At 38.5% G+C, this 27,356-nt stretch overlaps 4 protein-coding genes across 4 annotated transcripts; all 4 read right to left on the bottom strand.

Annotated features, from left to right (window-relative positions):
- Positions 1-2,458: 2,458 nt before the first annotated feature.
- LOC119028704 (granzyme B(G,H)-like) lies at positions 2,459-3,878 on the bottom strand. Its single transcript, XM_037114951.1, has 5 exons — positions 3,821-3,878; positions 3,576-3,729; positions 3,288-3,417; positions 2,823-2,972; positions 2,459-2,617 (listed from the first exon to the last, which is right to left on the bottom strand). The coding sequence occupies exons 1-5, from the start codon at positions 3,876-3,878 to the stop codon at positions 2,459-2,461; spliced, it is 651 nt and encodes a 216-aa protein (XP_036970846.1).
- A 5,300-nt stretch (positions 3,879-9,178) lies between these two features.
- LOC119029047 (complement factor D-like) lies at positions 9,179-10,804 on the bottom strand. Its single transcript, XM_037115583.1, has 5 exons — positions 10,626-10,804; positions 10,381-10,534; positions 10,102-10,231; positions 9,551-9,820; positions 9,179-9,464 (listed from the first exon to the last, which is right to left on the bottom strand). Exons 1-5 carry the CDS (start codon positions 10,741-10,743, stop codon positions 9,306-9,308), a joined length of 831 nt encoding a protein of 276 aa, XP_036971478.1. The 5' UTR covers positions 10,744-10,804; the 3' UTR covers positions 9,179-9,305.
- A 2,075-nt stretch (positions 10,805-12,879) lies between these two features.
- On the bottom strand, positions 12,880-15,113 carry LOC119029050 (granzyme B(G,H)-like). The gene is made up of 5 exons (XM_037115586.1): positions 15,009-15,113; positions 14,377-14,524; positions 14,079-14,208; positions 13,490-13,759; positions 12,880-13,403 (listed from the first exon to the last, which is right to left on the bottom strand). Exons 1-5 carry the CDS (start codon positions 15,064-15,066, stop codon positions 13,245-13,247), a joined length of 765 nt encoding a protein of 254 aa, XP_036971481.1. The 5' UTR covers positions 15,067-15,113; the 3' UTR covers positions 12,880-13,244.
- Positions 15,114-18,786: 3,673 nt separating this feature from the next.
- Positions 18,787-21,171, bottom strand: LOC119029056 (duodenase-1-like). Its single transcript, XM_037115592.1, has 5 exons — positions 21,072-21,171; positions 20,837-20,987; positions 20,569-20,698; positions 20,019-20,270; positions 18,787-19,930 (listed from the first exon to the last, which is right to left on the bottom strand). The coding sequence occupies exons 1-5, from the start codon at positions 21,130-21,132 to the stop codon at positions 19,772-19,774; spliced, it is 753 nt and encodes a 250-aa protein (XP_036971487.1). The 5' UTR covers positions 21,133-21,171; the 3' UTR covers positions 18,787-19,771.
- Between the last annotated feature and the right edge of the window lie 6,185 nt (positions 21,172-27,356).

Below are 27,356 nucleotides of genomic sequence, written 5' to 3'. Positions count from 1 at the left end.
ATTTACCCTGCCAGTCTCCAGAGTATCTTGTGTTTGGGTGAATATTTCTATTCCACGTAGGGGGGATGAATAACAAGTGGAGTGAGGTGAGAAAATGACAGATGAGGGAAGGTATGGAAAAACACTGGAGGAACTGAAAAGCAAGATACGACACATGAGGGTAAAATTTAGAGACAAATCAGGAAACAAGAGCATAAAAAAAGCTGGATCCTAACCAGTCAGTGGTGAGTGGAGCACGGAAAATCTATTAAAAAGATGACTCCAGTAAAGTATCACAATTTAGGAAACTTAATTTAAAAACAGTACAAGGTTAAATTACTAAGTACAAGTTACATTTTTAATATATTTAAAATGTAACTGATTTCATGTATGAAAGTTGCATTAATGTTAAAGCTGGCAATACATCAGTTTAACTGACATCTTTTTAAATCCCCAACAAGATCACATTTACATTTAGGGCATTTTGCAGACACTCTCAAAGCGACTTATAATAAGCACACCTGTGCACCAAGCATGCTGTTGAATTAGCATCTTGTTATGCCACAGGAAAAGCGGTCACTGACATGGATTCTAACAGTTTGAGAAAAAATAAGCCGTTCATGTCCACAGAAAAGAAGTGTTGCATCAATATTTTTGTGAAGTGTAAATAAATCAATTGATGTTAAGATTTTGTTTTTTCTTTTCTCTTGATGTTTGTTTCAGAATAAGAAACCCTCAATAATGACTACTATGGTATATCATTCCAGACTTGGTGGCTTATTATACAGTGAAATCTGACTGAAAATTTAATTCAGCTGATGTTCCGTTTGGAGACCAGAGACAAATAATCAGATCTGGTGATAGGCTATTACAGCATTGTCCGTAAGATGTCAGAAATGATGCAGAAATTTGACACACTGATTAAATCTTTCAAAATATGATTAGAAGTACTCTGAGTGAAAGTGTAACTTTCATAGAAATTCATGGTTCTTACTTCAACTTGTGTGAATAAGTCGGGATGATTTAGACTTATGTCTTTCTGCCTCACCTAATGGACTGTCACTTAACAGACTGAATCATGGGAAGTCTCACTGACAAGCTCACGCCATAGTTTAACATCAAGGTGGTTTATTGAAATTGGTAGAAGATTTTAGAAAGGATAGAAAAGCAGGGTCAGGGTCGTTGGATGAGGGAAAGGAGTCGAGGTTGGTGGATGAAGGAAAGGGGGTTTGAGTAGGGTTGTGGATTGACTGGACCTTCTAGGAACAAGGAAGCTTGAAACTCACACTGGGGGTACGCCTCAATGGGCGCACGTCTTGGTTGCCATGGCTCATGGCAGAGCTCAAGTTAACATTGTAAAAAGAAAAAATGCACTTGTTTTATTGATTTAAATCCAATTTTATTTCTTTTTATTTTTCTTTTTATTCCACAATGCAATAAAAGTATATGCTGAAGCCAAACTCCTTGTAAGATTTTTTTAGTTAGTTGTGGTTTGAGTTATTTTTGGTGTTGTTTTGTAATAAATAAATTATCCCCTGTCTCTCAGGTTCAGTTTCCCCATTTCGTCTCCTGTGTTCCTGCCTGTGCTATCTGTGCCTGACCTAACAGAGACTATGTCTCTAGTGCAGCACTTTAAGGAGGTCTGTTTCATTTTCAGAAGACTGAACTCTGCCATCACAGGATTTTTGGATGTAGAATACAGGGTTTTTATTTACACCCTTATGGAAAGGACACTTTTGTTACCGAGGCTGTTGGACTTGCCATTAGAGGCTCATAATGTAACAGTAATTACTGACCTCAAGAAGAACCTCTTGTCTCAACTAGCCAACAGCCTGCTGGCCTCCAATTGCACCAATTCAGGTGTGATTTTTGTTGTTTTTTTTTATTATTTATTTAAATGACTTCATACTCACTCTGTATCATGGAACTCATAGCTGTTAAACATTGTAACAGGCCCTTCACTCTGGTAAGCTGAGGTTACAAGCTTTATGCTAAGTAGACGCAAAGGTAAACAGAAAATTCAATTTTAATCATGATATTGTTTAAATCTTCATGATGTTTTTTTTTTCCTGTTCATTCACACTTTCATTATTTTTTAATGTCTTCGACACACTGCTTCTCTAATAATGAGCCTTTCTCTAAAATCTCTGTTAATGTGTGTTCATCACTGACCTGCTTCTCTGACTAAAGTCCCATGAATAAATATTTTCCAACACAAGCCAGTTACAGTAGCTCTACTGCATCCTACATCTAATTCACACAAAGACAATTTGTGGATATGTTGCTGGAAAAACTAAACTAAACTAAAGTGCCATTTGTGTCTTCAGATGAAGGGAAGAGGAAACAATATTTGAAACACTTTTTTATTTTGCTTTATGTTTAGGAGGAGCAAACACTGACAGAGCAACTTAGACATAACTGCACCTCCTAAATAAAATGAAGTTATGCTGAAGCAAAGCTTTGTGTAAGGTTGTTGCATTTAACAACCATCTTGACTGAGAATCTTGTTGATCCAGGGACGGAACTTGGACACGTCTGTGTAGACATTGGGAAGGTCTGGGTCACGACAAAATGGATCTCCGAAAGATACGACACCAGCAGCCACCCCGTTGTACACCAGAGGACCACCAGAATCACCCTGGTAAAATGGAAATATTTGGATAATTTGATGCATAAAATGCATCCCTGAACTTTTCAAAACCTGACAGAAAACTTACCTTGCAGGATCTTTTCAGTGTTCGATATCCACCTGCGCAGATGACATTGGCAGGAAGAGGGAAATTCCATTTGGATTTAAGCCATTGCCGTCTACAGATTCTCTGGTCAACAACAGACACACCCACCACTCTCAGGTCAGGAACACTGTGCTTATAACTATATTCGGTCCAACCCCATCCAGCTACATGGCACATTTGGTTGGTCCGGAGGTTCATGTTAGGAGGGGGGAGAGGAATGCGTCGTATTGTTCTACCCACTGGAACACTCTGAGACAGCTGGAGACACAAAACCAGAATGTAGAAATGAACAGTGTCTGAACATGGTTTTACTTTTCATCAGGCTTCAGTTAAACAATCACTAGAAGTTGGAGCTGATGAGTCTTTAAACAAAATTTAACTCAGTGTAACAGCTTTGATAGTGCTGTGTCTTGGATAGAATTTCAGGGACATTTGAATTTGGTGTATTTTTTGCCACTTTTGACATTTACCCTCACAGGAATAAAACACAAGCACAGCTGAAGCGCATCTAATTTGACTGTAAAAACACAACACATCATCTGGGACAAATGGGTTTAAAGAATATTAGCTTACTTTCAGGAGCATGATGTCATTTTCTTTCGTGTCCTGCCGATAATCTGGGTGTTTGCATCTCTGCACAATGTTTCTCACTGTCCCAGTCTGTCTGAGATCGTGGGTGCCCAAAACAACCCTCACCAGTGGACTACAAAAAGTTAGAATCGAGAGGTCGTCAGTAGATTTTCTCAGGTTGTTTTGCCAACAACGAAACAAAGCAACACATTTTACAGTTCTTTTGAAAAGAGTGAGCTCATGTAACTTCAGATTTAAAAATAAACAACTGGAAGATGAAATGTAACTCACTAATCATCAACATCACAGTGTGCAGCAGTGAGGACAAAGTTGTCACTGATGAGGGAGCCTCCACACAGATGTCTGTCTCTGGTCTGCACTGAGGCCATATACAGCATCTGGTTCTGTGGAGCAATTTTTCCGTGTATGATTTCACTCCCAAGTGCTGAAAACATGAGAAGAAAATGGAGAGACGTTAAAATGAGTTAACATCACATTGGCAGGTTGGAGAAAAACAGTCAGATTGAGCAGCTTACCATTCCGTCCGAGACATGTCAGGGCATGAAAGAGCAGAAACTTCTGCAGAGCACGCATCATGGCGGCAGGAGACTCAACCTGTTGTTTTGGGTCGTGAGTTGAGTCGACCCTTTCATACAACAGAGTTTGATCTGCTTCATATTGACTTCTGGCCACAACCTTTGGGCAATGTCATGTTGCAAGTTTGAGAAACATCACTGATCATGTGATTAGTAGGTGTCATCATAGTCAGTGTGACACTTACTTTTATACATTTTTCCTTTTTTTGTTCATGTGATAACTATACATGTTGTATCCATTTTGTACTGACGGCACTAAATACAGTGAGCATCTAGAACTGTTGTTCACAGAGAAGTCTTCTTTGTTTTTCTGTGTTGGGTGCAGGATGGCATCTAGCTTTGACTTTGTTTTTGGTTTTCCTTTGGCCTTTGTTTCCATCATTATCACTCTATCAATATCATCCAGCCAAATGAGCTTTTCTAACTGGGTAACCTGCATCAGCTTTCTAATGAGGCAGCCTTGATTAAAAGTTAAAAAAAAACATTCATTAAGATCATTGAGCTTTATAGATGAGTTATATGTTATTAAGATGTTTGGGTTGCCATGGTGTTTATTCTCCACCTGCCTGACACATGCTCTTAAAAAAAATCTAGTTCTTTAGTTCGTTGGACATCTTCCATTAGACCACTTAGCCAATAGAAAAGCTCAACAGAGTATGTTGACCAAAGTCTGTATTTTCTCATATTCTCAGTATTTTTCTGTGTTCTTGATGTTTCTGGGCATCGACAGTTCTGAAAAAGACACTGAGAAAGACTTTTTTTTTTTCATGTCTCGCCAACCTAAAGCATTGGACTTTGATGACCTGAGAATGAGGCTCAACTAACAACTATCTTTCACCTTCAAATTGTGTTTTTACTAACAGCAATGGATAAATCCTGCATGGAATCTGGTGGCTGTGGCTCAGGAATAGAGCCTGCATGTTGTTATTGGAAGGTCACTGGTTCGATGTCCTTGGATACGATACTGAACTCCAAACTGTTCCTGATGCGCTGGTCGGCACCTTGCATGGCAGCCACTGCCATCAGTGTATGAATGTATGTATGAATTACTCTAAATCGCTTTTGGCAGAAGCATCTGCTAAATGCTCTAAATGTAAGTGCAAATTACAAATTGCCTGAAAAGCAAATGTCGTCAAGTCATTAATGATTGGCAGAGTGAAAGTTCTTACTCAGTTGTGGTTTAATAAATCTTGCAAACTGATTTTTCACTTTCGTTTTTTCAGAGTGTTACATCAGGTTTGAGTTCAAAAGAATTCTTAAGAAACAATGTGGTTTTTTAGTGAAATGTTCTGAAAGAGTCTGAAAAATTGTATTAAACCGTGATAAGTGTACTTGTTGCCACTTTTGGAGGGACAGAATATGAAGTACACTGACAACAGAACACTCAGTGGGGAAGAACAGCCTTTCAGTGACACTGTTGAGTTTGTGTTGAGCTCAACATTGGAAAAAGAAGAAATGCACTTTATTCATTTAAATCCCATTTTTTGTCTCCCCAACAAGATAAAAGTATGCTGAAGCCAAACTCCCCTTCACTTCTTTTAGTCAGTGGTGGTTTGAGTTTTTGGTTGAATTATTTCCTGTCTTGTATTGTGATTCTATCTTTTCTCTCTGTCTCTTCTCGGCTCTGTTCCCCCATGTCATCTCCAGTGTTCCTGTCTGAGTTTTCTTTGCTTCTTTGATTTGTACTTAATTTTGTTTCTGTACTTGACCTCAGTATTTTGCTCTTTACCCTGCCTGCCTCTTGAGTGTCTTGCGTTTGTGTCCTCACTATCTTTACTGCATGTTACAGTACGAACTGACCATAATATGGACCTGACAGAGACTGTGTCTCTAGAGGAGCAGTTTAAGGTCTGTTCCATTTCCAGAAGACTGAACTCTGCCATCACAGGGTCTTTGGAGGTAAAATACAGGTTATTTGTTTACACCTTTATGGAAAAGACACTTTTGTTATGACCGAGGCTGTTGGACTGCCATTAGAGGCTCATAATGTAACAGTAAAAACTGACCTGAAGAAGAGCCTCTTGTCTCAGCTAGCCAACAGCCTGCTGGCGTCCTCCTCAACTCCTTGTTGTCAAAGGAGCCCGGAGCTTCAGACTATCCGGCCAGTGTCCCGGAGCCTCCACTCCCCTCTCTGCAGAGCAGAGTCCCAGCCCAGACTTCATTTTGGATTTGCTTTTTGGATTTCTTATAGAACTCAGCTTTGATATACAAACTCATCTTAACTTTTAATATTTACCCTGCCTGTCTCCAGAATGTCTTGTGTTTGGGTGAATATTTCTATTCCACGTAGGGGGGATGAGTAACAAGTGGAGTGAGATGAGAAAAAGACAGATGAGGGAAGGAATTGATAAAAATCTGCAGAGAGGGAAAAAAAAACCCAGGAGAAACTGAAAAGCAAGATGAGACACATGAGGGTAAAATTTAGAAATGAAACAGGAAACCAGAACATAAAAAACTTGCATTCTAACTATATAGTGGTGAGTTGAGCACTGAAAATCTATTGAAAAGATGACTCAAGTACAGTATCACAACTTATGAAACTTACTCAGTTAAAGGAAAACGGTACCAGGTTACAAAATTACTCAACGTACAAGTTACATTTTTTAAAATATCTTTTAAAATGTAATTTATTTCAAGTATGAAAGTTGCATTATTGCTAAGGTTGGTATTACATCCAGTTAACTGACATCTTTTTAAATGCCAAACAAGATGACTCAACGTTATTATCATGAAATCAAAGATTAATAGTGCACAATTATCAGATTTGCTGATAGGCTATTATAACTCGTACATGACTGCAGATTTTCATTACCTTTTCTACCACTGATAAGTCTAAGTCATTAATGACTGACACACCCTTGCAAAATTGTGGCTGATTAAATGTCGTGTTATTTCACTTTCCTCTTTTCAACATGTTGCAACAGGTTTGTCTTCAAAAGAATTCTGAAGAAACAATGTGGCTTTCTAGTGAAATGTTCTGCAGACTTTGACGAAATCTGCTCTTACACACAACTGAGTTTCTCAGCTGTCACGGATTGAGAGTATCATTCTGAAAAATAAAAGATATATCATATGTTGATAAATGGACTTGTTGCCACTTGTAAATGGACAGAATATGGCGTACATCATCAACAGAAACATGCCATTGGGAGGACTCATGAGTTTGTGTTGAGCTCAGCTGGTCATTCTGAAAAAAAAATGAAAGCATTTGTTTTATCAACCTACACACCATTTTATATCACCACACAATGCAATGAAAGTATACTGCTGCCAGACCTTTAGTAGGATTTGTTAGATTCAGCTGTCTTGTCTGAGACCCTCTTTGGTCCAGGGAAGGAACTTTGACATGCTTCACATAAATCCGTCTCCCTCTTCCTCCCTTGATGTTGTTCACCATTCATTTCTGTCTTGCATTTTGTATTTAGGGTAAACGCGCGTGTGCATACATCCGTCAAATTCCAACATGTCTTCTGTGAAATATTTTGAAACTTAATCTTATGGGCTGGGAGAATATCTGACAGAGGCAGAGACACACGAATGTTAAAGTGCCCCCCTTGTATAAATAATAAAGGGCATTTTGCAGACACTTTTGTCCAAAGCAACTTACAATAAGCACACCTGTGCACTAAACATGCTGTTTAATTAGTCTCTTTATGTGCCACAGGAAAAGCGGTTTCTGACATGGATTCTAACAGTTTGAGAAAAAGTAATCTGTTCATGTCCACAGAAAAAAAGTGTTGCACTGGTATTTTTGTGAAGTGTAAATAAATCAAGTGACGTTGAGACTTTTTTTTCTTCTCTCTGCATTTTATCTAGACTGACCTTTGGATCTTGATATTTGTTTCCGAATAAGAAACCCTTGATAATGACTACTATGGTATATCATTTCAGACTTGATGGCTTATGAGACAGTGAAATCTGATTGTTTGTTTGAAAATGTAATTCAGCTGATGTTTGTAGACCAGAGACAAATAATCAGATTTGGTGATAGTCTATTATAACGTTGTCTTTAGGAAGTCACAACATGATGCAGAAATTTGACACACTGATTAAAACATTCAAAATATGATTAGAAGTAGTCTAAGTGAAAGAATAACTTTTAAGAGAAATTCATGTTTCTTACTTCAACTTGTGTGAATAACTTGGGATGATTTAGACTTATTATGTATTTCTGCCTCACCTAATGGAGTGTCACTTAAGAGACTGAACCACTGGAAGTTTTGCTAAAAGCACCACACCAGTTTAACATTCAAGTAGTTTATTTGAATTGGTAGAAGACTAGAAAAGGGGGCTGGGGGTTGTTGGATGAAGGAAAGAGTTTCGATGCTGGTGAATGAAGAGGGGAGTCTGAGGATGGTTGTGGATTGGACCCTCAGGATGAATCAGACCCCTCCACTTCATGTCAGGGTCCGGTTCATCCTGTTGGGACTATAATTCCAGTTCCCAATAATGACCACCATTCTATACATTATCCCTTACATAGATGAGTTTCACGTATAAGTAAACTTTATTTGGATAAATTTAATGTAGATGCAACAGCACGGCTGTTTGGTGTGGATCTACTTGACACAGAAACTTCCATCATTGCTTTCAATTAAGTGATGGACAAGCTGCACCACAGGATACTGTAGACCAGAAACATACACACAGTGACTAAAGGGCCCTCTTGAACAAATAAAATAAATATACTGTGCATATGTTATTTTTAAGGATATCTGTGACATCACTGGGAACCTTTTGTTTTGCCTGGTGTAGGTGAATTTCAGTAGAATTAATTCAATGATTGATGAGAATAAATTAGAGTCAATGCACCGATTCAGATGTGATTTTTTTGTTTTTATGCTTTATGAAAGTCATCATACTCACTCTGTATCATGGAACTCATAGCTGTTCAACATTATAAGAGGCCCTTCACTCTGGTTAGCTGAGGTTACATAGCTTTATGCTAAGGAGACCCCAACCCAAACAGCAAATTCAATTGTGATAAATGATGTTGTTAAAATCTTCATAAAGGTCTGTTTCTTTTTCTGTTAATTCACACGCTCACTGTTTTTTAATCTCTTGAACACGCTGCTTCTCTAATAATGAGCCTTTCTGTAATAAAGTCTCTGTTAACAACTGCTTCTCTGACTAAAGTCACATGAATTCATTGACACATACTGTAACTGGCACACAAGCCAGTTACAGTAGCTCGACTGCATCCCACATCTAATTCACCCAAAGACAGTTTGTGGATATGTAGCTGGAAAAACAAAAAATGCCATTTGTGTCTTCAGAAGAAGAAAAGAAGAAACAATATTTGAAACATTTTTTTACTTTACTTTGCTTTCAGGAGCAAACACTGACAGAGCGACTTAGACATAACTGCACCTCCTAAATACAATGAAGGTGTGCTGAAGCAAAGCTTTGTGTGAGGTTGTTGCATTTAACAACCATTGTGACTGAGAATCTGGTTGATCCAGGGAAGGAACTTGGACACATCTGTGTAGACATTGGGAAAGCGTTGGTCCAAACACCATTCATCTGCAAAAGATACAACACCAGCAGCGACCCCGTTGCACACCAGAGGACCACCAGAATCACCCTGTAAAATAGAAATGTCTTCATATTTTTATAACAGAAAATGCATAATGTGTTCACGAAGTTTCAAAAACGGACAAAAAAACTTACGTTGCAGAATCCATTGAGTGTTCCATATCCACCTGCACAGATGACATTGGCAGGAAGACGAGGAATCCATTTAGAGATAGACCATTGCCGTTTACAGACGTTCTGGTCGACGACAGACACACCCACCACTCTCAGGTCATCAACAGCTCTACCAGCGTCGGCCACTCCCCATCCAGCTACATGGCACATTTGGTTGGGTCGGAGGTTCATGTTAGGAGATGGAAGTCGAATGCGTTGAATTGTTTCACTGTCTGGAACACTCTGAGACAGCTGGAGACACAAAACCAGAATGTAGAAATGAACAAAGTCTGAACATGGTTTTGCTCTTCATCAGGCTTCAGTTAAACAATCACTAGAAGTTGGAGCTGAAGAGTCTTTTAAATGAAAGTTAACTCTACAATATAACAGCTTTAATAGTGCTGTGTTCAGGGACATTTGAATATGACATAGTTTTTTTTGCCACTTTTTACATTTACCCTCACAAGAATAAAAAACAAGCAAGGCTTAAGTGTCACCTGGGACAAATGGACTGAAAGAATATATATGCTTACTTTGAGGAGCATGATGTCATTTTCTGCTGTATGACGCCGAAAATCTGGGTGTTTGCATCTCTGCACAATGTTTCTCACTGTCCCAGTCTTTCTGAGATCGTGGGTGCCCAAAACAACCCTCACCGGTACACTGCAAAAAGTTAGAATTGAGATGTCGTCAGTAGACTTTCTCAGGTTTTTCTGCCAACAACGAAACAAAGCAAAAGATTATACATTTATTTTGAAAAAAGTGAGTTTATGTAATTTATAACTATTTAAGTAAGATGAAACATAACTCACTCTCTACCATCATCACAGTGTGCAGCAGTGAGGACAAAGTTATCACTGATGAGGGAGCCTCCACACACATGTCCACCTCTGGTCTGCACTGAGGCCATATACAGCATCTGGTTCCGTGGAGCAATTTGTCCATGTATGATTTCACTCCCAAGTGCTGAAAACATGAGAAGAAAATGGAGATACATCAAAATGAGTCAACAACACATTGACAGGTTGGAGAAAAACAGTCAGATTGAGCAGCTTACCATTCCGTCCGAGACATGTCAGAGCATGAAAGAGCAGAAACTTCTGCAGAGCACGCATCATGGAGGCAGGAGACTCAACCTGTTGTTTTTGGGTCGTCAGTCGAGTCGACCCTTTCATACAACAGAGTTTGATCTGCTTTATATTGACTTCTGGCCACAACCTTTGGGCACTGTCATGTTGCAAGTTTGAGAAACATCACTGATCATGTGATTAGTAGGTGTCATCATAGTCAGTGTGACACTTTTATACATTTTTCCTTTTTTTGTTGATGTGATAACTATACATATTGTATCCATTTTGTACTGACGGCACTAAATACAGTGAGCATCTAGAGGTGTTGTTCACAGAGAAGTCCTCTTCGTTTTTTCTGTGTTGGGTGCAGGATGGCATCTAGCTTTGACTTTGTTTTGGGTTTTGGTTTTCCTTTGGCCTTGTCTCCATTGTTATCGCTCTATCAGTACCAGGGGTAGAGCCCGCATCTTGTTATTTGAACGTCGCTGGTTTGATTCCCCTGGTCTGCATGTCCAAGTGTCCTTGGATGAGATACTGAACCCTAAGCTGCTTCTAATGTGCTGGTCAACACCTTGCATGGCAGCCACTGCCATCAGTATATGAATGTATGAATGAATTACTGTAAGTTGCTTTGGACAAAAGCATCTGCTAAATGCTCTAAATGTAAATGCAAATTACACATTAAACCATGATAAGTGTACTTGTTGCCACTTTTGGAGGGACAGAATATGAAGTACATTGACAACAGAACACTGGAAAGAACAGCCTTTCAGTAAGACTGTTGAGTTTGTGTTGGGCTCAAGTGAATACTGGAAAAAGGAGAAATGCACTTTATTGATTTAAATCCCATTTTATATCTCCACAATGCAATAAAAGTATATGCTGAAGCCAAACCTGCCGTAGGATTATTTTAGTTAGTTGTGGTTATTTTCAGGTTATTTTCAGTTTTATTTTGTAATAAATAAATTCTCTCCGTCTCTCTTAGGTTCTGTCTCCCAATGTCGTCTCCTGTGTTCCTGCCTGTGTTCTCTTTGCCTGACCTGATAGAGACTATGTCTCTAGTGCAGCAGTTTAAGGATTTCTGTTGCATTTGCAAAAGACTGAACTCTGCCATCACAGGGTTTTTGGATGTAGAAGACAGGCTTTTTATTTACACCCTTATGGAAAGGACACTTTTGTTATGACAGAGGTTGTTGGACTGCCATTAGAGGCTCATAATGTAACTTTATTGTGTCTTGTGTTTGGGTCCTCACTATTTTTCTGCATGTAACAGAGCTAACTTTATTTGAGAACTCTAACATATGTGACATGACTCCACTCTCTGTCTTCTTCCCTTCATGTCATTCACCTTTTGATTTTTACTTTCATTTTGTATTCATCACACTTTTGTATTCACTGTTTTTCTTTTGTTCTGAGTCTCTTTGTACTTCTGTTTCTTTGTGTATTAATATTTTTATTCCACGTAGCTTTTAAGAGAATCCACATGGGTGATTGGCATTTGATTGGTCATTAATCGATTTTTTTTTGTTGTTGTAGTTCATGTCACATGCATCTATAAATTTACTGGTAATCATATCAATTATCCTTTTAATTCCGTTGTCTTTGTCGGTGTTGACTCTTGATGTCTGTATTTTGTTTTTCTTAGCCTTCACTGTATCTCTCCCTGCTTTTGAATACTAAGTTGAATAAACATTTAATGTAAAGTAAACTTTATTTGGAGGAATTTAATGTATACGCAACAACATGACTCTCTGGTATGGATCTACTTGACACAGAAACTTCCATCATTGCTTTGAATTGTGTGACAGACTTGCTGCACTGCGGGATACTGTAGACCAGAGACATACACACAGTGACTAAAGGTCCCTATTTTAAATAGATACACGTTATTTTTAAGAATATCTATGACATCATTGGGAACTTTTTATTTTGCCTAATTGAACATGATGCTGTTTTGTCTCGTCCTAAAGTAGGTGATTTACTGTAGGATTCATTTATTCTCATTAATCACCAAATTCCAATACCATCTATGCAACTATCAAGATGTGATTGTTGTTGTTTTTATTATTTATTTAAATGACTTCATACCCACTCTGTGTCATGGAGCTCATAGATGTTCAACATTGTGACAGGCCCTTCACTCTGGAAAGCTGAAGTTACATAGCCTCATGCTGAGTAGATGCAAAGATAAACAGAAAATTCAATTATAATCACGATATTGTTTAATTCTTCATAATGGTCTTTTTTTTGTCTGTTCGTTCACACTTTCATTGTTTTTTAATCTCTTCGACACACTGCTTCTGTAATAATGTGCCCTTCTGTAATGAATTCTCCTTTAACGAACGTTCATCACTTACCAGTTATAATAGTTTTGCTGCATCCCACATCTATTTCACCCAAAGACAGTTTGTGGATATGTTACTAGAAGAACAACTAAAATGCCACGTGTGTCTTTAAAAGAAGAAAACAGGAAAGAATGTTTGAAACATTTTTTTACTTTGCTTTGCGTTCGGGAGCAAACACTGACAGAGCGATTTAGACATAATTACGCCTCCTAAATACAGTGAAGGTATGCTGAAGCAAAGCTTTGTGTAAGGCTGTTGCATTTAACAACCATTGCGACTGACAATCTGGTTGATCCAGGGAAGGAACTTGGACACGTCTGTGTAGACATTGGGAAGGTCTGGGTCACGACAATTTGGATCTCCGAAAGATACGACACCAGCAGCCACCCCGTTGCACACCAGAGGACCACCAGAATCACCCTGTCAAATGGAAATGTCTTAATATTTTGATTCCAAAAAATATGTTATGTGTCCCTGAACTTTCCAAAAATAGATAGAAAACTTACCTTGCAGGCTCCCTCAAGTGTTTTATATCCACCTGCACAGATGACATGGGCAGGAAGATTCAATCTAGTTTTAGACCATTGCCGTCTACAGACGTTCTGGTCGACGACAGACACACCCACCACTCTCAGGTCAGGAACAATGCGCTGATGACTATCTTCAGTCCAACCCCATCCTGCTACATGGCACATTTGGTTGGACTGGAGGTTCATATTAGGAGGGGGGAGAGGAATGCGTCGTATTGTTCTTCCCACTGGAACACTCTGAGACAGCTGGAGACACAAATCCAGAATGTAGAAATTAACATGTCTGAACATGGTTTTACTTTTCATCAGGCTTCAGTTAAACAATCACCAGAAGTTGGAGCTGATAATCTCTCAAATGAAAATTAACTCTACACTATAACAGCTCTGATGGTGCTGTGTCTTGGCTAGAATTTCAGGGACATTTGAATTTGGCATTACTTTCAGCCAGATTTGACATTTACTCTCACAGCAATAAAAAAACAAGCAGCGCTTATACGCAGCTATTTTGACTGTAAACATACAAGACATCATCTGGGACAAATGGGTTTAAAGAATAAATGCTTACTTTGAGGAGCATGATGTCACTTCCTGTTCTGTGATGCCGATAATTAGGGTGCTTGCATCTCTGCACAATGGTTCGCACTGTCCCACTGTGTCTGAGATTGTGGGTTCCCAAAACAACCCTCACCAGTGGACTGCAAAAAGTTAGAATTGAGAGGTCGTCAGTGGATTTTCTCAGGTTGTTTTGCCAACAATAAAATAAAGACAAAGATTATGCTTTTATTTTGAAAAAAAGCGAGTTCATGTCATTTATGACTTTAAATTGAAAATAAACTATTTCATGAATATGAAACTTAACTCACTAATCAGCACAGTGTGCAGCTGTGAGGACAAAGTTGTCACTGATGAGGGAGCCTCCACACACATGTTCATCTCTGGTCTGCAATGAGGCCATATACAGCATCTGGTTCTGTGGAGCAATTTGTCCGTGTATGATTTCACTCCCAAGTGCTGAAAACATGAGAAGAAAATAGAGAGAAGTTAAAATGAGTTAACATCACATCGGCAGGCTGGAGAAAAACAATCAGATTGTATCCATTTTGTATAGACAGCACTAAATACAGTGAGCATCTAGAGCTGTTGTTCACTGGGAAGTTCTATTTGTTTTTTTCTATGTTGGGTGCAGGATGGCATCTAGCTTTGACTTTGTTTTTGGTTTTCCTTCAACCTTCCCTCCATCACTAATGCTCTATCAGTATCAACCAGCCAAATGAGCAGTTTGACCAGGGTAACGTGGGCTATTTATTGAATTCAATTTTAACACACACACACACACACACACACACACACACACACACACATATATATATATATATATATATATATATATATATATATATATATATATATATATATATATATATATATATATATATATATATATATATATGCGTTTGTAGACCTTAAACTTAATAACCAGATTAGATTGTCTTACCGTTAGGTCCCAGACATGCCAGAAGATGACAGAGCAGAAGCTTGTGCAGAGCTTGCATCTTGCTGGCAGAAAAGTCAAGCTGTTGTCTCTGGGGGTCTCAAACATCACCCTTTTATAGGCCAAAAGTAGTTTGATCGATAGGCGACTCTGTGGTTTTTCGTGCTTTTTACCTCGACTTCTTTAGCCACATCCTCTGTGATGGTGATGCTTTTAATTGTCTTATGAGTGCATGTGGCCAGTAAAGAGATGAAGCATCACAGTCATGTTATGGTAAATATAAACCTTGTGGTTCAGCCAGGAGCACATACGCACATTTCGATCAGCATGTAAAGAGTTTAACACAATTATACATCTTTCCTTTTTGTATCTGGCACAGTCCCTGTATTTGGATGAATCTCATCCTCACTGTCTGGACACCACTTCACCACAGGACTTTTAACGGAGGACCAGAAGTGGTGGACAAATTTTCTTTGTCATGAATCTTCTTTTTAGCTGGGACTCTGGGCTTTTTGCCTCTGCAACTGCAAGTGTAGTTTTGGAGAGGACTTTTTAACGTCAGTATTTTAATATTTACAACATTAATGAGGTAATAATACAAACTCAGAAATATAGAAAGGTGGCAAATATAAACAAGGTGAAAGCGTGTGAAACTGTGTCATCCTTTAAGGTCATCGGTTTATTCAGCTTTTTCAGTCATGAAACAAAGACAGTTTATTTAGTTTGTTTAGGCATAAAAAAATAAATAATCTTGATGATTTAAATTTCTTACCCAAAACTATCCAGTGCACCTTTAAAAGGGCCCGATTAAGAAACCTATGGAATGCTAAACACAGACCACTTGCTTAGTCACAGACCAAGATGTGTGGCTCACATCAGCACACCCTCACGCCCACTCCTGCATGCATTGTTGAAACTCTTCATAGATACAGAGGATGTCTTTTTTATATAGACAGTTTTTTTCTTAGCTATTATTATCATCTTTTATTTAATCTATCTTGAAACTTTATTTTAAGTTGCAGTGATACAGACAGAGTAAACTGACACACCACAAAACCTCCATAATACAGTGAATGTATACTGAAGCAATACTGCAATTTTTTTTATTCACGTCTGAGGATGACGTTGATCCAGGTGAGGTATTCTGAGACTTCTGTGTAGACGTTGGGTTTGGTTGGGGCATCATGGTTATAGTCACAGCTGGATTCATAGTTGAAAGGCACGATACCAACAGCCTCTCCGTTGCACACCAAAGGACCACCAGAATCATCCTGAGAGGAGAGAAATACAACATTAATATGTTCTGTAACATTTTTGTGGTAACTTTAAATGAGGAAGGTAAGAAAAAAGTCCTGGGTTTGTCTCTCAATCTGGATCAGCACCAAAAGTTAATGGCGTCGACTCTGGGACAAGACTCAGCTTCCATCAAAGTCTCATGGACATCTGTTAAGTAGTTTTTGTTTAAAGTTTAGGTTGTTAGTTTTTGACAAACTGGACATCTATTTATTGTCCAGCTAGTAACCAGCTAGTCCTGACCCAGATCCAAAGGTCCTGTGCTCGGGGTGTAAATAACAGCATTCCAGCAGTTGTCTGAGCTCCAAGTCCAGACTGCTAGCTTCATGGCCAAGAGAGCTATTTAGCATACAGAGGCCACAGTTAGTGCTTACTCTGGTGATAGGCTACCCCCCGTTTGTCAAAAAACATTCAGACTTATTCATCAATATGACAGTGTCTTATGCACGCCCATTCAAGTGAAGTGTTCCCATTTTCTTTCATCTCACATGCGTCATGCATTGGTGTTGCAGTTACTCTTAATAAAACAGTTGCTTACACATCTGTTGGTGCTGCAGGGTGAAGCACATATAGGTGTTGCTAGATCATTGTATAAATCTTTTCTACTTCTACATTTTTTATTTGAATCTCCTTAACATGTTTATTCTTGGCCTTTTTGGACCTTCATCACACATTAAGTGAGCTTTAATTTAATTGTGTCTAACAAGTACCAAACACATTTGTCACTTTGTCGAAATACTTGCCACAGGCGTCTGAGACATTTCTTTGTAATCTTCAGACGAGGTGAGCCATAAAAACCACAGTTTCCACAGTCAGTTATGAGCATCAGTGTTCTCATGGTTGTGAAACAATTGCAATTTGAATGTGTAGGGGAGAAGGAACATTCACATGCAGCAGTTCTTTAATATTGCTGTCATAATAACAATATGTAATATATTATGCAGTCAAATACACTAATTTTTACACGTTATGTTTTCAACTTCAATTTGGCGTGTAATAAGTAACACATTTACATTTGTTAGATTCAATATATCCAGTGTTTGCAGCATTATACAGATCTGACTACATTATACAGTGTTTTCTCTCTACAAATCTATAATAAGGTAAATCAAAAAATGTAGCATTTGTTGTGTATAAATGCAAGCTGATGCTGTCTAGTTAGCGCGTCTTTATACTCAGCAGAGAGCCCAATGTTATAATTCTCTTCTTGTAGACCATTAGTGGGCGCTGCATCATCAGATGCCACAGCTGCAGTCTTCTCTATCAGCCGTGTCACAGAACAAAACCATTACCTTAAGAGAGAGTTGTACATGGGGTCGTTGCAGTCTGATGTTTCTATGTGAGCAAGTGTCTACATGTCTGTCTACTATGAGTCATTCTGAGAAGTCCCCTGTGAGCCTGACTCTGTCCAAAAGGTGACAGAATCTGCCAAGGATCACCTCAAAAACCATGACAGCATTCAAATCCCACCTCAAAACTCGCCAGTTCAAACTGGCCTAGTCATTGTAATGATCAGTACCGCTAAACAACGTTGTACCACAAACTCGACTGAATGAACGATCGATATGAACGATTCTTCCTGCTGAACTAACCGATGGGAACTGAATCTTGACATCGAACAATGGAATCCACCTCTGCTCATTATCGCAGTATTACTGTTTTATTCTGCTGTTTTAATTAGTGTGCATATGTTCTCCTGCCAGTGTCTTGAAAGGTGCCTCCAAATAAAATGTATTATTATTATTATTATTATTATTATTATTATTATTATTATTATTATTATTATTATTATTATTATTATTATCAAAAGCTCACTGATATGTTGTATTTCATTAGTTGTAATCCATACATAAACCAAAGTGTAAAACTTTGTAAAAATACATGTTTTTTGAAGTATTTCTCTCTGCAACTTCTAGTTTACCACGTATACCTTTATAAATCTGCAGGATTCACCAGACAAGTTTTGTCTGATGTGGATCTACTTGACACACCCTGCTGACATATTCATTTGAATTCAGTGACAAATCAAAGAAACCACAGTTTCCTCATTTAGATTTGAACATCAGTGTTTTCACAGAAGACGTTATGAAACCTGGTTGGGTTAAATTCATTTCATTATTAGCAGTTAATGGTTGCTATTGGTACTCATTAGTAGTTGTGTGTCAATGTCACTTGATCAGAATCCAAAATGTTACAGGTGAAGTGTCGTAAAATGTTATTGAGTTGTGCAAATATAAATATCTGCACTTTAAAAAAGAACCTCAAACACACACAGACTCGGGTAGGAATTCTACTTATAAGTTACCCTTAACGGTTTTCTGTATACACTTTAGAAAGAAAGGCAATAAATGAAGGTTTATAAATACCATTTCCTTCTTCTGATGAAGAATTTAAATGAATCAGTAGTTTTGCATTTCATATAAAGACCAAACACTGACAGACTGAATAAAGCTCAGCAGAACCTCCACAATAACAATAGTTATATGATATAAAAGTTTTATTCATAGAACATGTTTGAAGCAAAAGGCACAAAGACATTTTGAAAGAAATGAGAAAGTATGTCAGATGTCAAGACAGGCCATTCTGTGAGAGTGAAACACATTTTTACTTGGAGGCAGCAACAGTGTCAGCCGAACTGCTGCTAAGTGGAAGGCTGTGCCAGAGCCGAGGTGCCAGTACGAGATACTACAGTATGCTGAATTCTCACATTTTACAATTCTTGTGAAAGAATTGTAAAATGTTCAGGGAGTCGGGGACACAAGTCCGTCCTGGGAGAGGGATCCCTCCCCTGTGGCTCTTCCTGAGGTTTCTCCCATCTTTATCCCCCATCTTTTTTTCTTTCATTCTTAATAGTCAATCTCATGAATCTTTTTGATTAGATATTGCAGGAGGACTGAATATCAAGTATAATCATATCATCTTTATATTACTATTATTGTTGTTACTGTATTAAATAATGCTGTAAGATGCAATGTAATGTGAGAATTTTGCCACCTGTTGAATTCGTTCTACCAAGAAAAAGATACAATATCACCAGAGCAGGCTAACTGCTAACTGCTAACTGATGGTAACTGTATTCTGTTTAGCTGTAGGTACTGTTTCCTGCTTTGGCTTTAAGCAGCACTGCCTCCCACCCAGTCATGAAACTAATTAGCTAGATTAATCCCACGTGTTCTAAAGGAGGATCATTACTGAGTCTGTTGATGTTTTTTACTGACCATGATTGATCTGTGCTTGTCACCAAAAAATAATGTTTAATGTTGAACTTTAAGTTATTCACTGTTTTTGATAATGGTGAACATTTTGGATGTGGGGTAGTTAAAGTCCACATTGTCAGAAAAACAAGTCAAGTCAAAACATCTCTTACAGAAAAATGAATACAAAAGAAAACACTGACAGAGCGACATAACTACATAACCTCCTAAATACAATGAAGGTATACTGAAGCAAAGCTTTCTGTAAGGTTGTTGTATTTAACAACCATTGCGACTGAGAATCTGGTTGATCCAGGGACGGAACTTGGACACGTCTGTATAGACATTGGGAAAGCGTTCGTCCCAACAACCCCCGCCTATGTAAGACGTGACACCAGCAGACACCCCATTGCACACCAGAGGACCGCCAGAATCACCCTGGAAAAATGGAAACATCTTGATATTTTGATACAAAAAAAATATGTAATGTGTTCATAAACTTTGCAAAAACAGCCAGAAAACTTACAAAGCAGGCTCCTCTGAGTGTTCGATATCCACCTGCACAGATGACATTGGCAGGAATCCAAGTCCATTGCTGTCTACACACATTCTGGTCGACGACAGACACACCCACCACTCTCAGGTCATCAACAGCTCTACCAGCGTCGGCCACTCCCCATCCAGCTACATGGCACATTTGGTTGGGTCGTAGGTTCATGTTAGGAGGGGGAAGTCGAATGCGTTGTATTGTTCTACCCACTGGAACACTCTGAGACAGCTGGAGACACAAAACCAGAATGTAGAAATGAACATGGTTTTACTTTTCATCAGGCTTCAGTTAAACAATCACTACAAGTTGGAGCTGATTAATCTTTTAAATTAAAGTTAACTCTACAATATAACAGCTTTGATAGTGCTGTGTTCAGGGACATTTGAATTTGGTTAAAAACATTTTGTCACTTTTGACATTTATCCTCAGAGGAATGAAAAACAATCAAATCTTAAATGCATCTAATTTAACTTGAAATGCACAACAGGTCATCTGGGACAAACGGGCTCAAAGAAGAAATGCTTACTTTGAGGAGCATGATGTCATTTTCTATCGTGTCCTTCCGATAATCAGGATGTTTGCATCCCTGCTCAATGGCTCTGACTATCCCAGTCTTTCTGAGATTGTGGGTGCCAAAAACAACCCTCACCAGTGGACTACAAAAAGGTAGAATTGAGAGGTTGTCAGTGGATTTTTTGTTTTCCAACAACAAAACAAAGCAATTTTTTTGAAAAAAGTGAGTTCATGTAACTTCAGATTAAAAATCAACAACTGGAAGATGAAATGTAACTCACTGTCGATCAGCACAGTGTGCAGCAGTGAGGACAAAGTTATCACTGATGAGGGAGCCTCCACACACATGTCCACCTCCGGTCTGCACTGAGGCCATATACAGCATCTGGTTCTGTGGAGCAATTTTTCCGTGTATGATTTCACTCCCAAGTGCTTGAAAACATGAGAAGAAAATGAAGAGACGTTAAAATGAGTTAACATCAGGCTGGAGAAAAACAGTCAGACTGAGCAGCTTACCATTCCGTCCAAGACATGTCAGGGCATGAAAGAGCAGAAACTTCTGCAGAGCACGCATCATGGCGGCAGGAGACTCAACCTGTTGTTTTTGGGTCGTCAATCGAGTCGACCCTTTCAAACAACAGTGTTTGATCTGCTTTATATTGACTTCTGGCCACAACCTTTGGGCAATGTCATGTTGCAAGTTTGAGAAACATCACTGATCATGTGATTAGTAGGTGTCATCATAGTGAGTGTGACACTTACTTTTATACATTCTTCCTTTTTTGTTCATGTGATAACTATTGATATCGTATCCATTTTGTACTGACGGCACTAAATACAGTGAGCATCTAGAGCTGTTGTTCCCTGAGAAGTCCTCTTTGTTTTTTCTGTGCTGGGTACAGTATGACATCTAGCTTTGACTTTGTTTTTCCTTTGGCCTTTGTCTCCATCTCTGTCACTCAGTCAGTATCATCCAGGCAAATGAGCAGTTTGACCTGAGTTACCTGGGTCAACTTTCTAATGAAGCACCCTTTATTAAAAGATCAAAAAATCATTCATTAATGCTTTATAGATGAGCTATATGTTATTATTAAGATGTTTGGGTTGCCATGGTGTTTATTCTCCACCTGCCTGACACATGCTCTTAAAAAAATCTAGTTCTTTAGTTCGTTGGACACCTTCCATTAGACCACTTAGCCAATAGAAAAGCTCTGAAGAGTATGTTGACCAAAGTCTGTATTTTCTTATTTTCGTAGTATTTTTCTGTGTTCTTGATGTTTCTGGGCATCGCCGATTCTGAAAATGATACTGAGAAAGACGCTATTTTTTTTTCATGTCTCACCAACCTAAAGCATCAGTCATTGACAACCTGGGAATAAGACTCAATGAAGAACTATCTCTCACATTCACATTGTGTTTTTACCAACAGCGATGGATGAATCCTGCATGGAATCTGTTGGCTGTGGCTCAGGGGTAGAGCCCGCATCTTGTTATTTAAACATCGCTGGTTCGATTCCCCTGGTCTACATGTCCAAGTGTCCTTACATAAGGTACTGAACTCCAAACTGCTCCTGATGTGCTGGTCGGCACCTTGCATGGCAGCCACCGCTATCAGTGTAAGTATGAATTACTGTTAATTACTTTGGACAAAACCATCTGCTAAATGCAAATTACAAATTGCCTGAAAAAGCTAATATATTCAAGCAGGGATATGCACACGATTATAGAGGAGCAGGCGCTAAAAGTCAGAAAAGGGCTAAAACTAACAAAACAAACTAGAAATACAGGCTACACATCTAAAAATGTGACAAAACCAAGTAATGGCTACTGTGACTGCTACTAGGAACAGCATTGTTTACAACAGCAAAGTCACAGTAAACTCAGTATCTCTGGAAGAAGTTTAAGATTTGTCGCAAGATAAACAGCCGACACAGACAGCTGTCAGATTAGATTATTCTTAACTCTCATTAACAAGCAGTTTGCTTAACAAGCACAAATGGGCTCTCTTCTGAAATATGACTCATGTTTAAGCACACTGAATAAGTGGAAGGCGACTCCTTAGCCCCCACAAGGAAGTTATAAAAATTGATTTATTACTCAGAAAGTTTCAGGTTGCACTACTGTCACTTGTCATCTATGTGCGTGGTGGAGTTATCGATGAGGCAGCGGCTTCTCTCTCTCCTCTGTGAGAGACAGAGCGGAGCCTCAGCGGACAGAGAAGCGGCTTTAGGCTCAACACACACACACACAACACCGTATTACATGGAAATGCATATATTAGATAACTGTGGCGTTTTTATACTGCCATTTTTTTACATCCCTATGCACAACAGGAATTTATTTATTCATAAAAAAAAACCCACACACACAAAAAGGACTTTTTAATATGAGGCAAACAGAAAAAGGACAGGGGCTCAAGCACCTCTTGGGCCCTATGTGTGCACGTGCCTGTATTCAAGTCACTAATGATTGGCAGAGAGAAAGTTCTTACTCACTTGTGGTTTAATAAATCTTGCAAAATGTTTTTTTCACTTTCCTCTTTTCGGCGTGTTACATCAGGTTTGAGTTCTGAAGAATTCTTAAGAAACAATGTGGTTTTCAAGTGAAATGTTCTGAGGAGTTTCTCAACTGTGTGGGATTGAAAGTATCATTTAAAAATATCATTAAACCTTGATAAGCAATAATACCTGTTGCCACTTTTGGAAGGACGGACAATAAAGTACTGGATAACAGAAAACTCAGCGGGAAAGAACAGCCTTTCAGTCACACTGCTGAGTTTGTGTTGAGCTCAAGTGAACATTGGAAAAAGAACTGAAATGCACTTTATTAATTTAAATCCCATTTTATTTCCCCACAATGCAATAAAAGTATATCCTGAAGCCAAACTCCCCCGTGTGATTTTTTTAGCTTGTCATGGTTTGAGTTTTTGGTTGAATTCTTTCCTGTTTTATTTTGTAATTCTCTCTTTTCCCTCTGTTGGACTGTTGGACTGCCATTAAGGCTCACGGTGTAACTTTATTGTGTCTTGTGTTTGGGTCCTCACTATTTTGCTGCACGTAACAGAGTTAACTTTGAGAACTCTCTGACCCACGGAAGGAACTGTGACATTTGTGATATGACTCTACTCTCTGTCTTCTTCCCTTCATATCATTCACCTTTTTGTTTTTGCATTGCATTTGGTATTCATCACACTTTTGTAATTACTGTTTTTGATTTGCACCTCTGTTTCTTTGTGTATGAATATTTTTATTCCACGTAGCTTTTAGGAGTTCCAGAATTGGCATTTAATTGTTTATTACTTAGACCAGAGACTTATACACAGTGACTGAAGGGCCTTCTTGAACAAATTAAATACATGCACAGATGTTATTTTTAAGAATATGTATGACATAACTGGGAACTTTTTCTTTTGTCTCGTCCTAATGTAGGTGATTTACTTTGAAGTGGGATTCATTTATTCCCATTAATCATTGAATTAGAGTCAGTGCACCAATCCAGATGTGAATTTTGTTGTTTTTGTTCTTTATGGAAATGTCTTCATACCTACTCTGTGTTGCGGAGCTCATAGCTGTTCAACATTATAACAGGCCCTTCACTCTGATTATCTGAGGTTACATAGCTTTATGCTAAGGAGACTCTACTGCATCCTACATCTAAATCACCCAAAGAATATACTGGAGTTGCTGAGATGCTAACTTTCAAACTACATTCTGCAGCTGCACCTTGATCGTGTTGACTCAGATATTAACATGTAATCTCCAGTTTTATGGACATTGGAGCTGCAACAATTAATCAATTATCTTAATAATACATTGAGACTTGACTCAGTTGGGGAACAGGTGGGTGGAGTTTCCCCAGCATGCAATGTGTTTTGGGCTGAGAGCCAGAGAAACTGCGTTGAAGTGTTCTAGATAACACCGATGTTATCTGTTAGGTAGTGTTCAGTGTTGCCGTTCTTAGTAAATGTTAGGGTGGACTATAGTTAATGTTTTAGAAAAAATGAGTTGCACCATGGCTTAAGTTGCTCACGAGATTGGTGAGTTCTGTCCTGAAGCCTATTTAAAGGTCTAGTTCCTGAAGAAATAAATCTAACCATGATATAATGTAATTGCTTGTTTCTTATATATGTTCATATGCATTTTAAACACAGCTATATTCACTTTTACATTTATACATGCTTGAACATATATACACTACAGAATATACATATGTATGTGCAAGTGCTCCGTTCTAGTATATGTATGTGCAAATGGAGTATGTAGTTTTGGCCTAAACGGCTTCCCATACTACCAGGTGAGACAGACTGTTCTCGCAGTCGGGCATTTACAGTTGATCATCGCTCATTTAGGATGGAAGCGACTCGGCCTTTTGCATGCCTCCAGCTATGCCACCAAATTTACAGCTTATTGCTAAAATTATGCTGCTTCTGCTGATGATGAAGATTATGTGAGTACATAAGCCATCATTGGGACTTTAACAAGATGTACATTCTGCTTCTCAGTAGCAGTCACATAACTCAGTAGAGTTCATTCAGGAAGTATCAGTCTATTTAAAAATATAATATTTTTTCTCTTTGATTTTTACCAGACAATCTTTTAAAGCAGTGTGCTGAAAATCTTCACTGATGAGGAGTCCTCCACAGAGATGAGTACCATTGATGTACTGCAATAAGGACATATACCTCATCAAGTTCTCTGGGACTATTATCCCATTTAGATTTTTGCTCCAAGTGCTACAAAGATAAGTTAAAATCAAAATTAGGTAAATGTTTCAATAAATGGAATTAATGAAAATATTCTGTCAGCTTACCATTTCATCCAAAATATGTCAGAACATGAAGGAGCAGAAATGTGCGCAGGGCATGCACTTATCTTGTCTTCTAACCACATCCTGTGTGCAATGGAAAATGCAAAGGTTTGCAACTTGTGTTATCTTTGTATCTACATCTTGTTTATCAGCTGAAGCGCTCACATTATACAATCAGTGAACGACAAGTATAACATTTAATTCTTCCTCTTCATGTCCTTCACCACTCACTTATCTTACTTTTCTGTATTTAGGACACTTTCAGCCTCTTGACTTTTGTTAAATCAGTTCAATATGTTAAGAGCATGTATGCAGATTCTTTATTGTGGAAGTCAGACTTTGAAAAAGAGCACTCAAAACAATTCTTCTGAATTCCTTGAAACTAGATGAACCACAGGAACCAGTTTCCTGCGTTGGACAGTCATGAAACTAATGAGCTAGATTAATCCCACATCCCTGAACAGAGGATCATTATTGAATCTGTTAATGTTTTCAGGGCCGGCTCGAGGCATAAGCGAACTAAGCAGCTGCTTGGGGCCCCCTGGCCACCAGGGGCCCAAGTCAATTCATTTGTGTCAATAATTGCACAGGTGACTCTGCAGTGGTGGGAGGGGGGCCCCAAATCAAATTCTGCTTAGGGCCCCCAAAAGACTTGGGCCGGCACTGAATGTTTTTAATTGACCAAGATTGATGTTTTTTTTCAGTTAATCCATGAGTGTCATCTAAAATAATTTTTACTGTTGAACTGAAAGTTAACTTTTTTTGATAATGGTGAACATTTTGGATGAATGGTAGTTAAAGTCCACGCTGTCTGAAAAACAAGTCAAGTCTGAGAGTTGGCAATGAAACACAAGGTGTAGAAGCTAAATATACAAAGATTATAATAATGATGAAATAAAATACCATAACACAGCTGTATGATAGAGGGGAAAAGCAAAGCATGTATGTTGAGGTGTGTTAGCGTGGTGGCAGGGGCAGTGGATCTCTGGTTGGCTGGTTTCTATCGCTTTCATCTTATTTTTATATCTCATGGTTTTATTCATGTTTTCTATACTTTGTATTTCTTGTGAGTTTTTTTTTTATATATAACTTGATTGTTAGTATTGTGTTTGTCACAGGTTTAAAGGGAACAACTAAGGGTGGACCCAAATGCAGATCAGAGCAGGGGGCAGGACAAACATCAGACAGAAGCAACAAACTGACAAAGACAATAGGGAAGGTAGAGACTAAACACACAGACACTAATGATGAGACGGGGAACAGGTGAGGTGGATCAGCAGGTGAGATAACGAAGGGGAATCACAGAGGAAACAATCTGGCAGACAGGAGGAGACAAACATGCACAAGAGGGGAAAGCTCAGAGGGAAGAACACAGGAGACACTGAAAGGACACAAGAGGACGAGGAATCAAAACATGAGAGACAAGAGACCGAACCATGACATCATAACACAAGACACAACACAAAGACATAGACTCATGAACCATGACAATGTTATGTTTTCTCTTCCTCATCTTCACTGTGTGTACTGTTTATATTTGATATACTTAGTTGAGTTCATTTAGGTGAATTTGCCATAGATGCAACACTAAGGCTCGGCTGTGTGGATCTACTTGACACAGCTCCCTCAGACATCACTTTGAATTGTGTGACAGACTAACTGGACCAGAGGATACTGGTAATAGCAATTTTTTTACTGTATCTGTGATAACGTTTAGTATGTTTTTCTTTTGCCTAATTTAACATGTTGCAAGATGTTCTTTGTCCTGATGTAGTGGACTGTAGAGGACTGTTTCCTTTTTTTAATTGATTCTCATAAATCATTGAATTAGTGTAAATGCACAGATATGTTTGTTTTCTTGTTTCTATTCTTTATTTGATGGTCTTTTCACCCAGATTGAATTCTGGAGCTCATAGCTGCTTAACATTGTAGCAGGACCTTCATTTCTGAGAGTTATATAGAAACTTAAATAATGATGTTATGATAATCATTGTT

Source organism: Acanthopagrus latus, chromosome 11, assembly GCF_904848185.1.
Source record: "Acanthopagrus latus isolate v.2019 chromosome 11, fAcaLat1.1, whole genome shotgun sequence".
Taxonomy (NCBI): domain Eukaryota; kingdom Metazoa; phylum Chordata; class Actinopteri; order Spariformes; family Sparidae; genus Acanthopagrus; species Acanthopagrus latus.
Note: the sequence above shows the minus strand (reverse complement) of the source record. Positions and strands in the feature narration are given on the sequence as shown.

Excerpts from the sequence above, each read along its gene's own strand:
- LOC119028704 (XM_037114951.1), bottom strand. The coding sequence starts at position 3,878 with ATGCGTGCTCTGCAGAAGTTTCTGCTCTTTCATGCCCTGACATGTCTC. Across the intron at positions 3,418-3,575 it reads CACTGTGATGTTGATGATTA|TCCACTGGTGAGGGTTGTTT; the intron begins GTGAGTTACATT and ends AACTTTTTGTAG. Across the intron at positions 2,618-2,822 it reads GTGTTCCTGACCTGAGAGTG|GGTGATTCTGGTGGTCCTCT; the intron begins GTGGGTGTGTCT and ends CCATTTTACCAG.
- LOC119029047 (XM_037115583.1), bottom strand. The coding sequence starts at position 10,743 with ATGAAAGGGTCGACTCGACTGACGACCCAAAAACAACAGGTTGAGTCT. Across the intron at positions 10,535-10,625 it reads GACATGTCTCGGACGGAATG|CACTTGGGAGTGAAATCATA; the intron begins GTAAGCTGCTCA and ends TCATGTTTTCAG. Across the intron at positions 9,465-9,550 it reads CACTCAATGGATTCTGCAAC|GGTGATTCTGGTGGTCCTCT; the intron begins GTAAGTTTTTTT and ends TCTATTTTACAG.
- LOC119029050 (XM_037115586.1), bottom strand. The coding sequence starts at position 15,066 with ATGCAAGCTCTGCACAAGCTTCTGCTCTGTCATCTTCTGGCATGTCTG. Across the intron at positions 14,525-15,008 it reads GGCATGTCTGGGACCTAACG|CACTTGGGAGTGAAATCATA; the intron begins GTAAGACAATCT and ends TCATGTTTTCAG. Across the intron at positions 13,760-14,078 it reads GTGACATCATGCTCCTCAAA|CTGTCTCAGAGTGTTCCAGT; the intron begins GTAAGCATTTAT and ends TTGTGTCTCCAG.
- LOC119029056 (XM_037115592.1), bottom strand. The coding sequence starts at position 21,132 with ATGATGCGTGCTCTGCAGAAGTTTCTGCTCTTTCATGCCCTGACATGT. Across the intron at positions 20,699-20,836 it reads GCACACTGTGCTGATCGACA|TCCACTGGTGAGGGTTGTTT; the intron begins GTGAGTTACATT and ends ACCTTTTTGTAG. Across the intron at positions 20,271-20,568 it reads ATGACATCATGCTCCTCAAA|CTGTCTCAGAGTGTTCCAGT; the intron begins GTAAGCATTTCT and ends TTGTGTCTCCAG.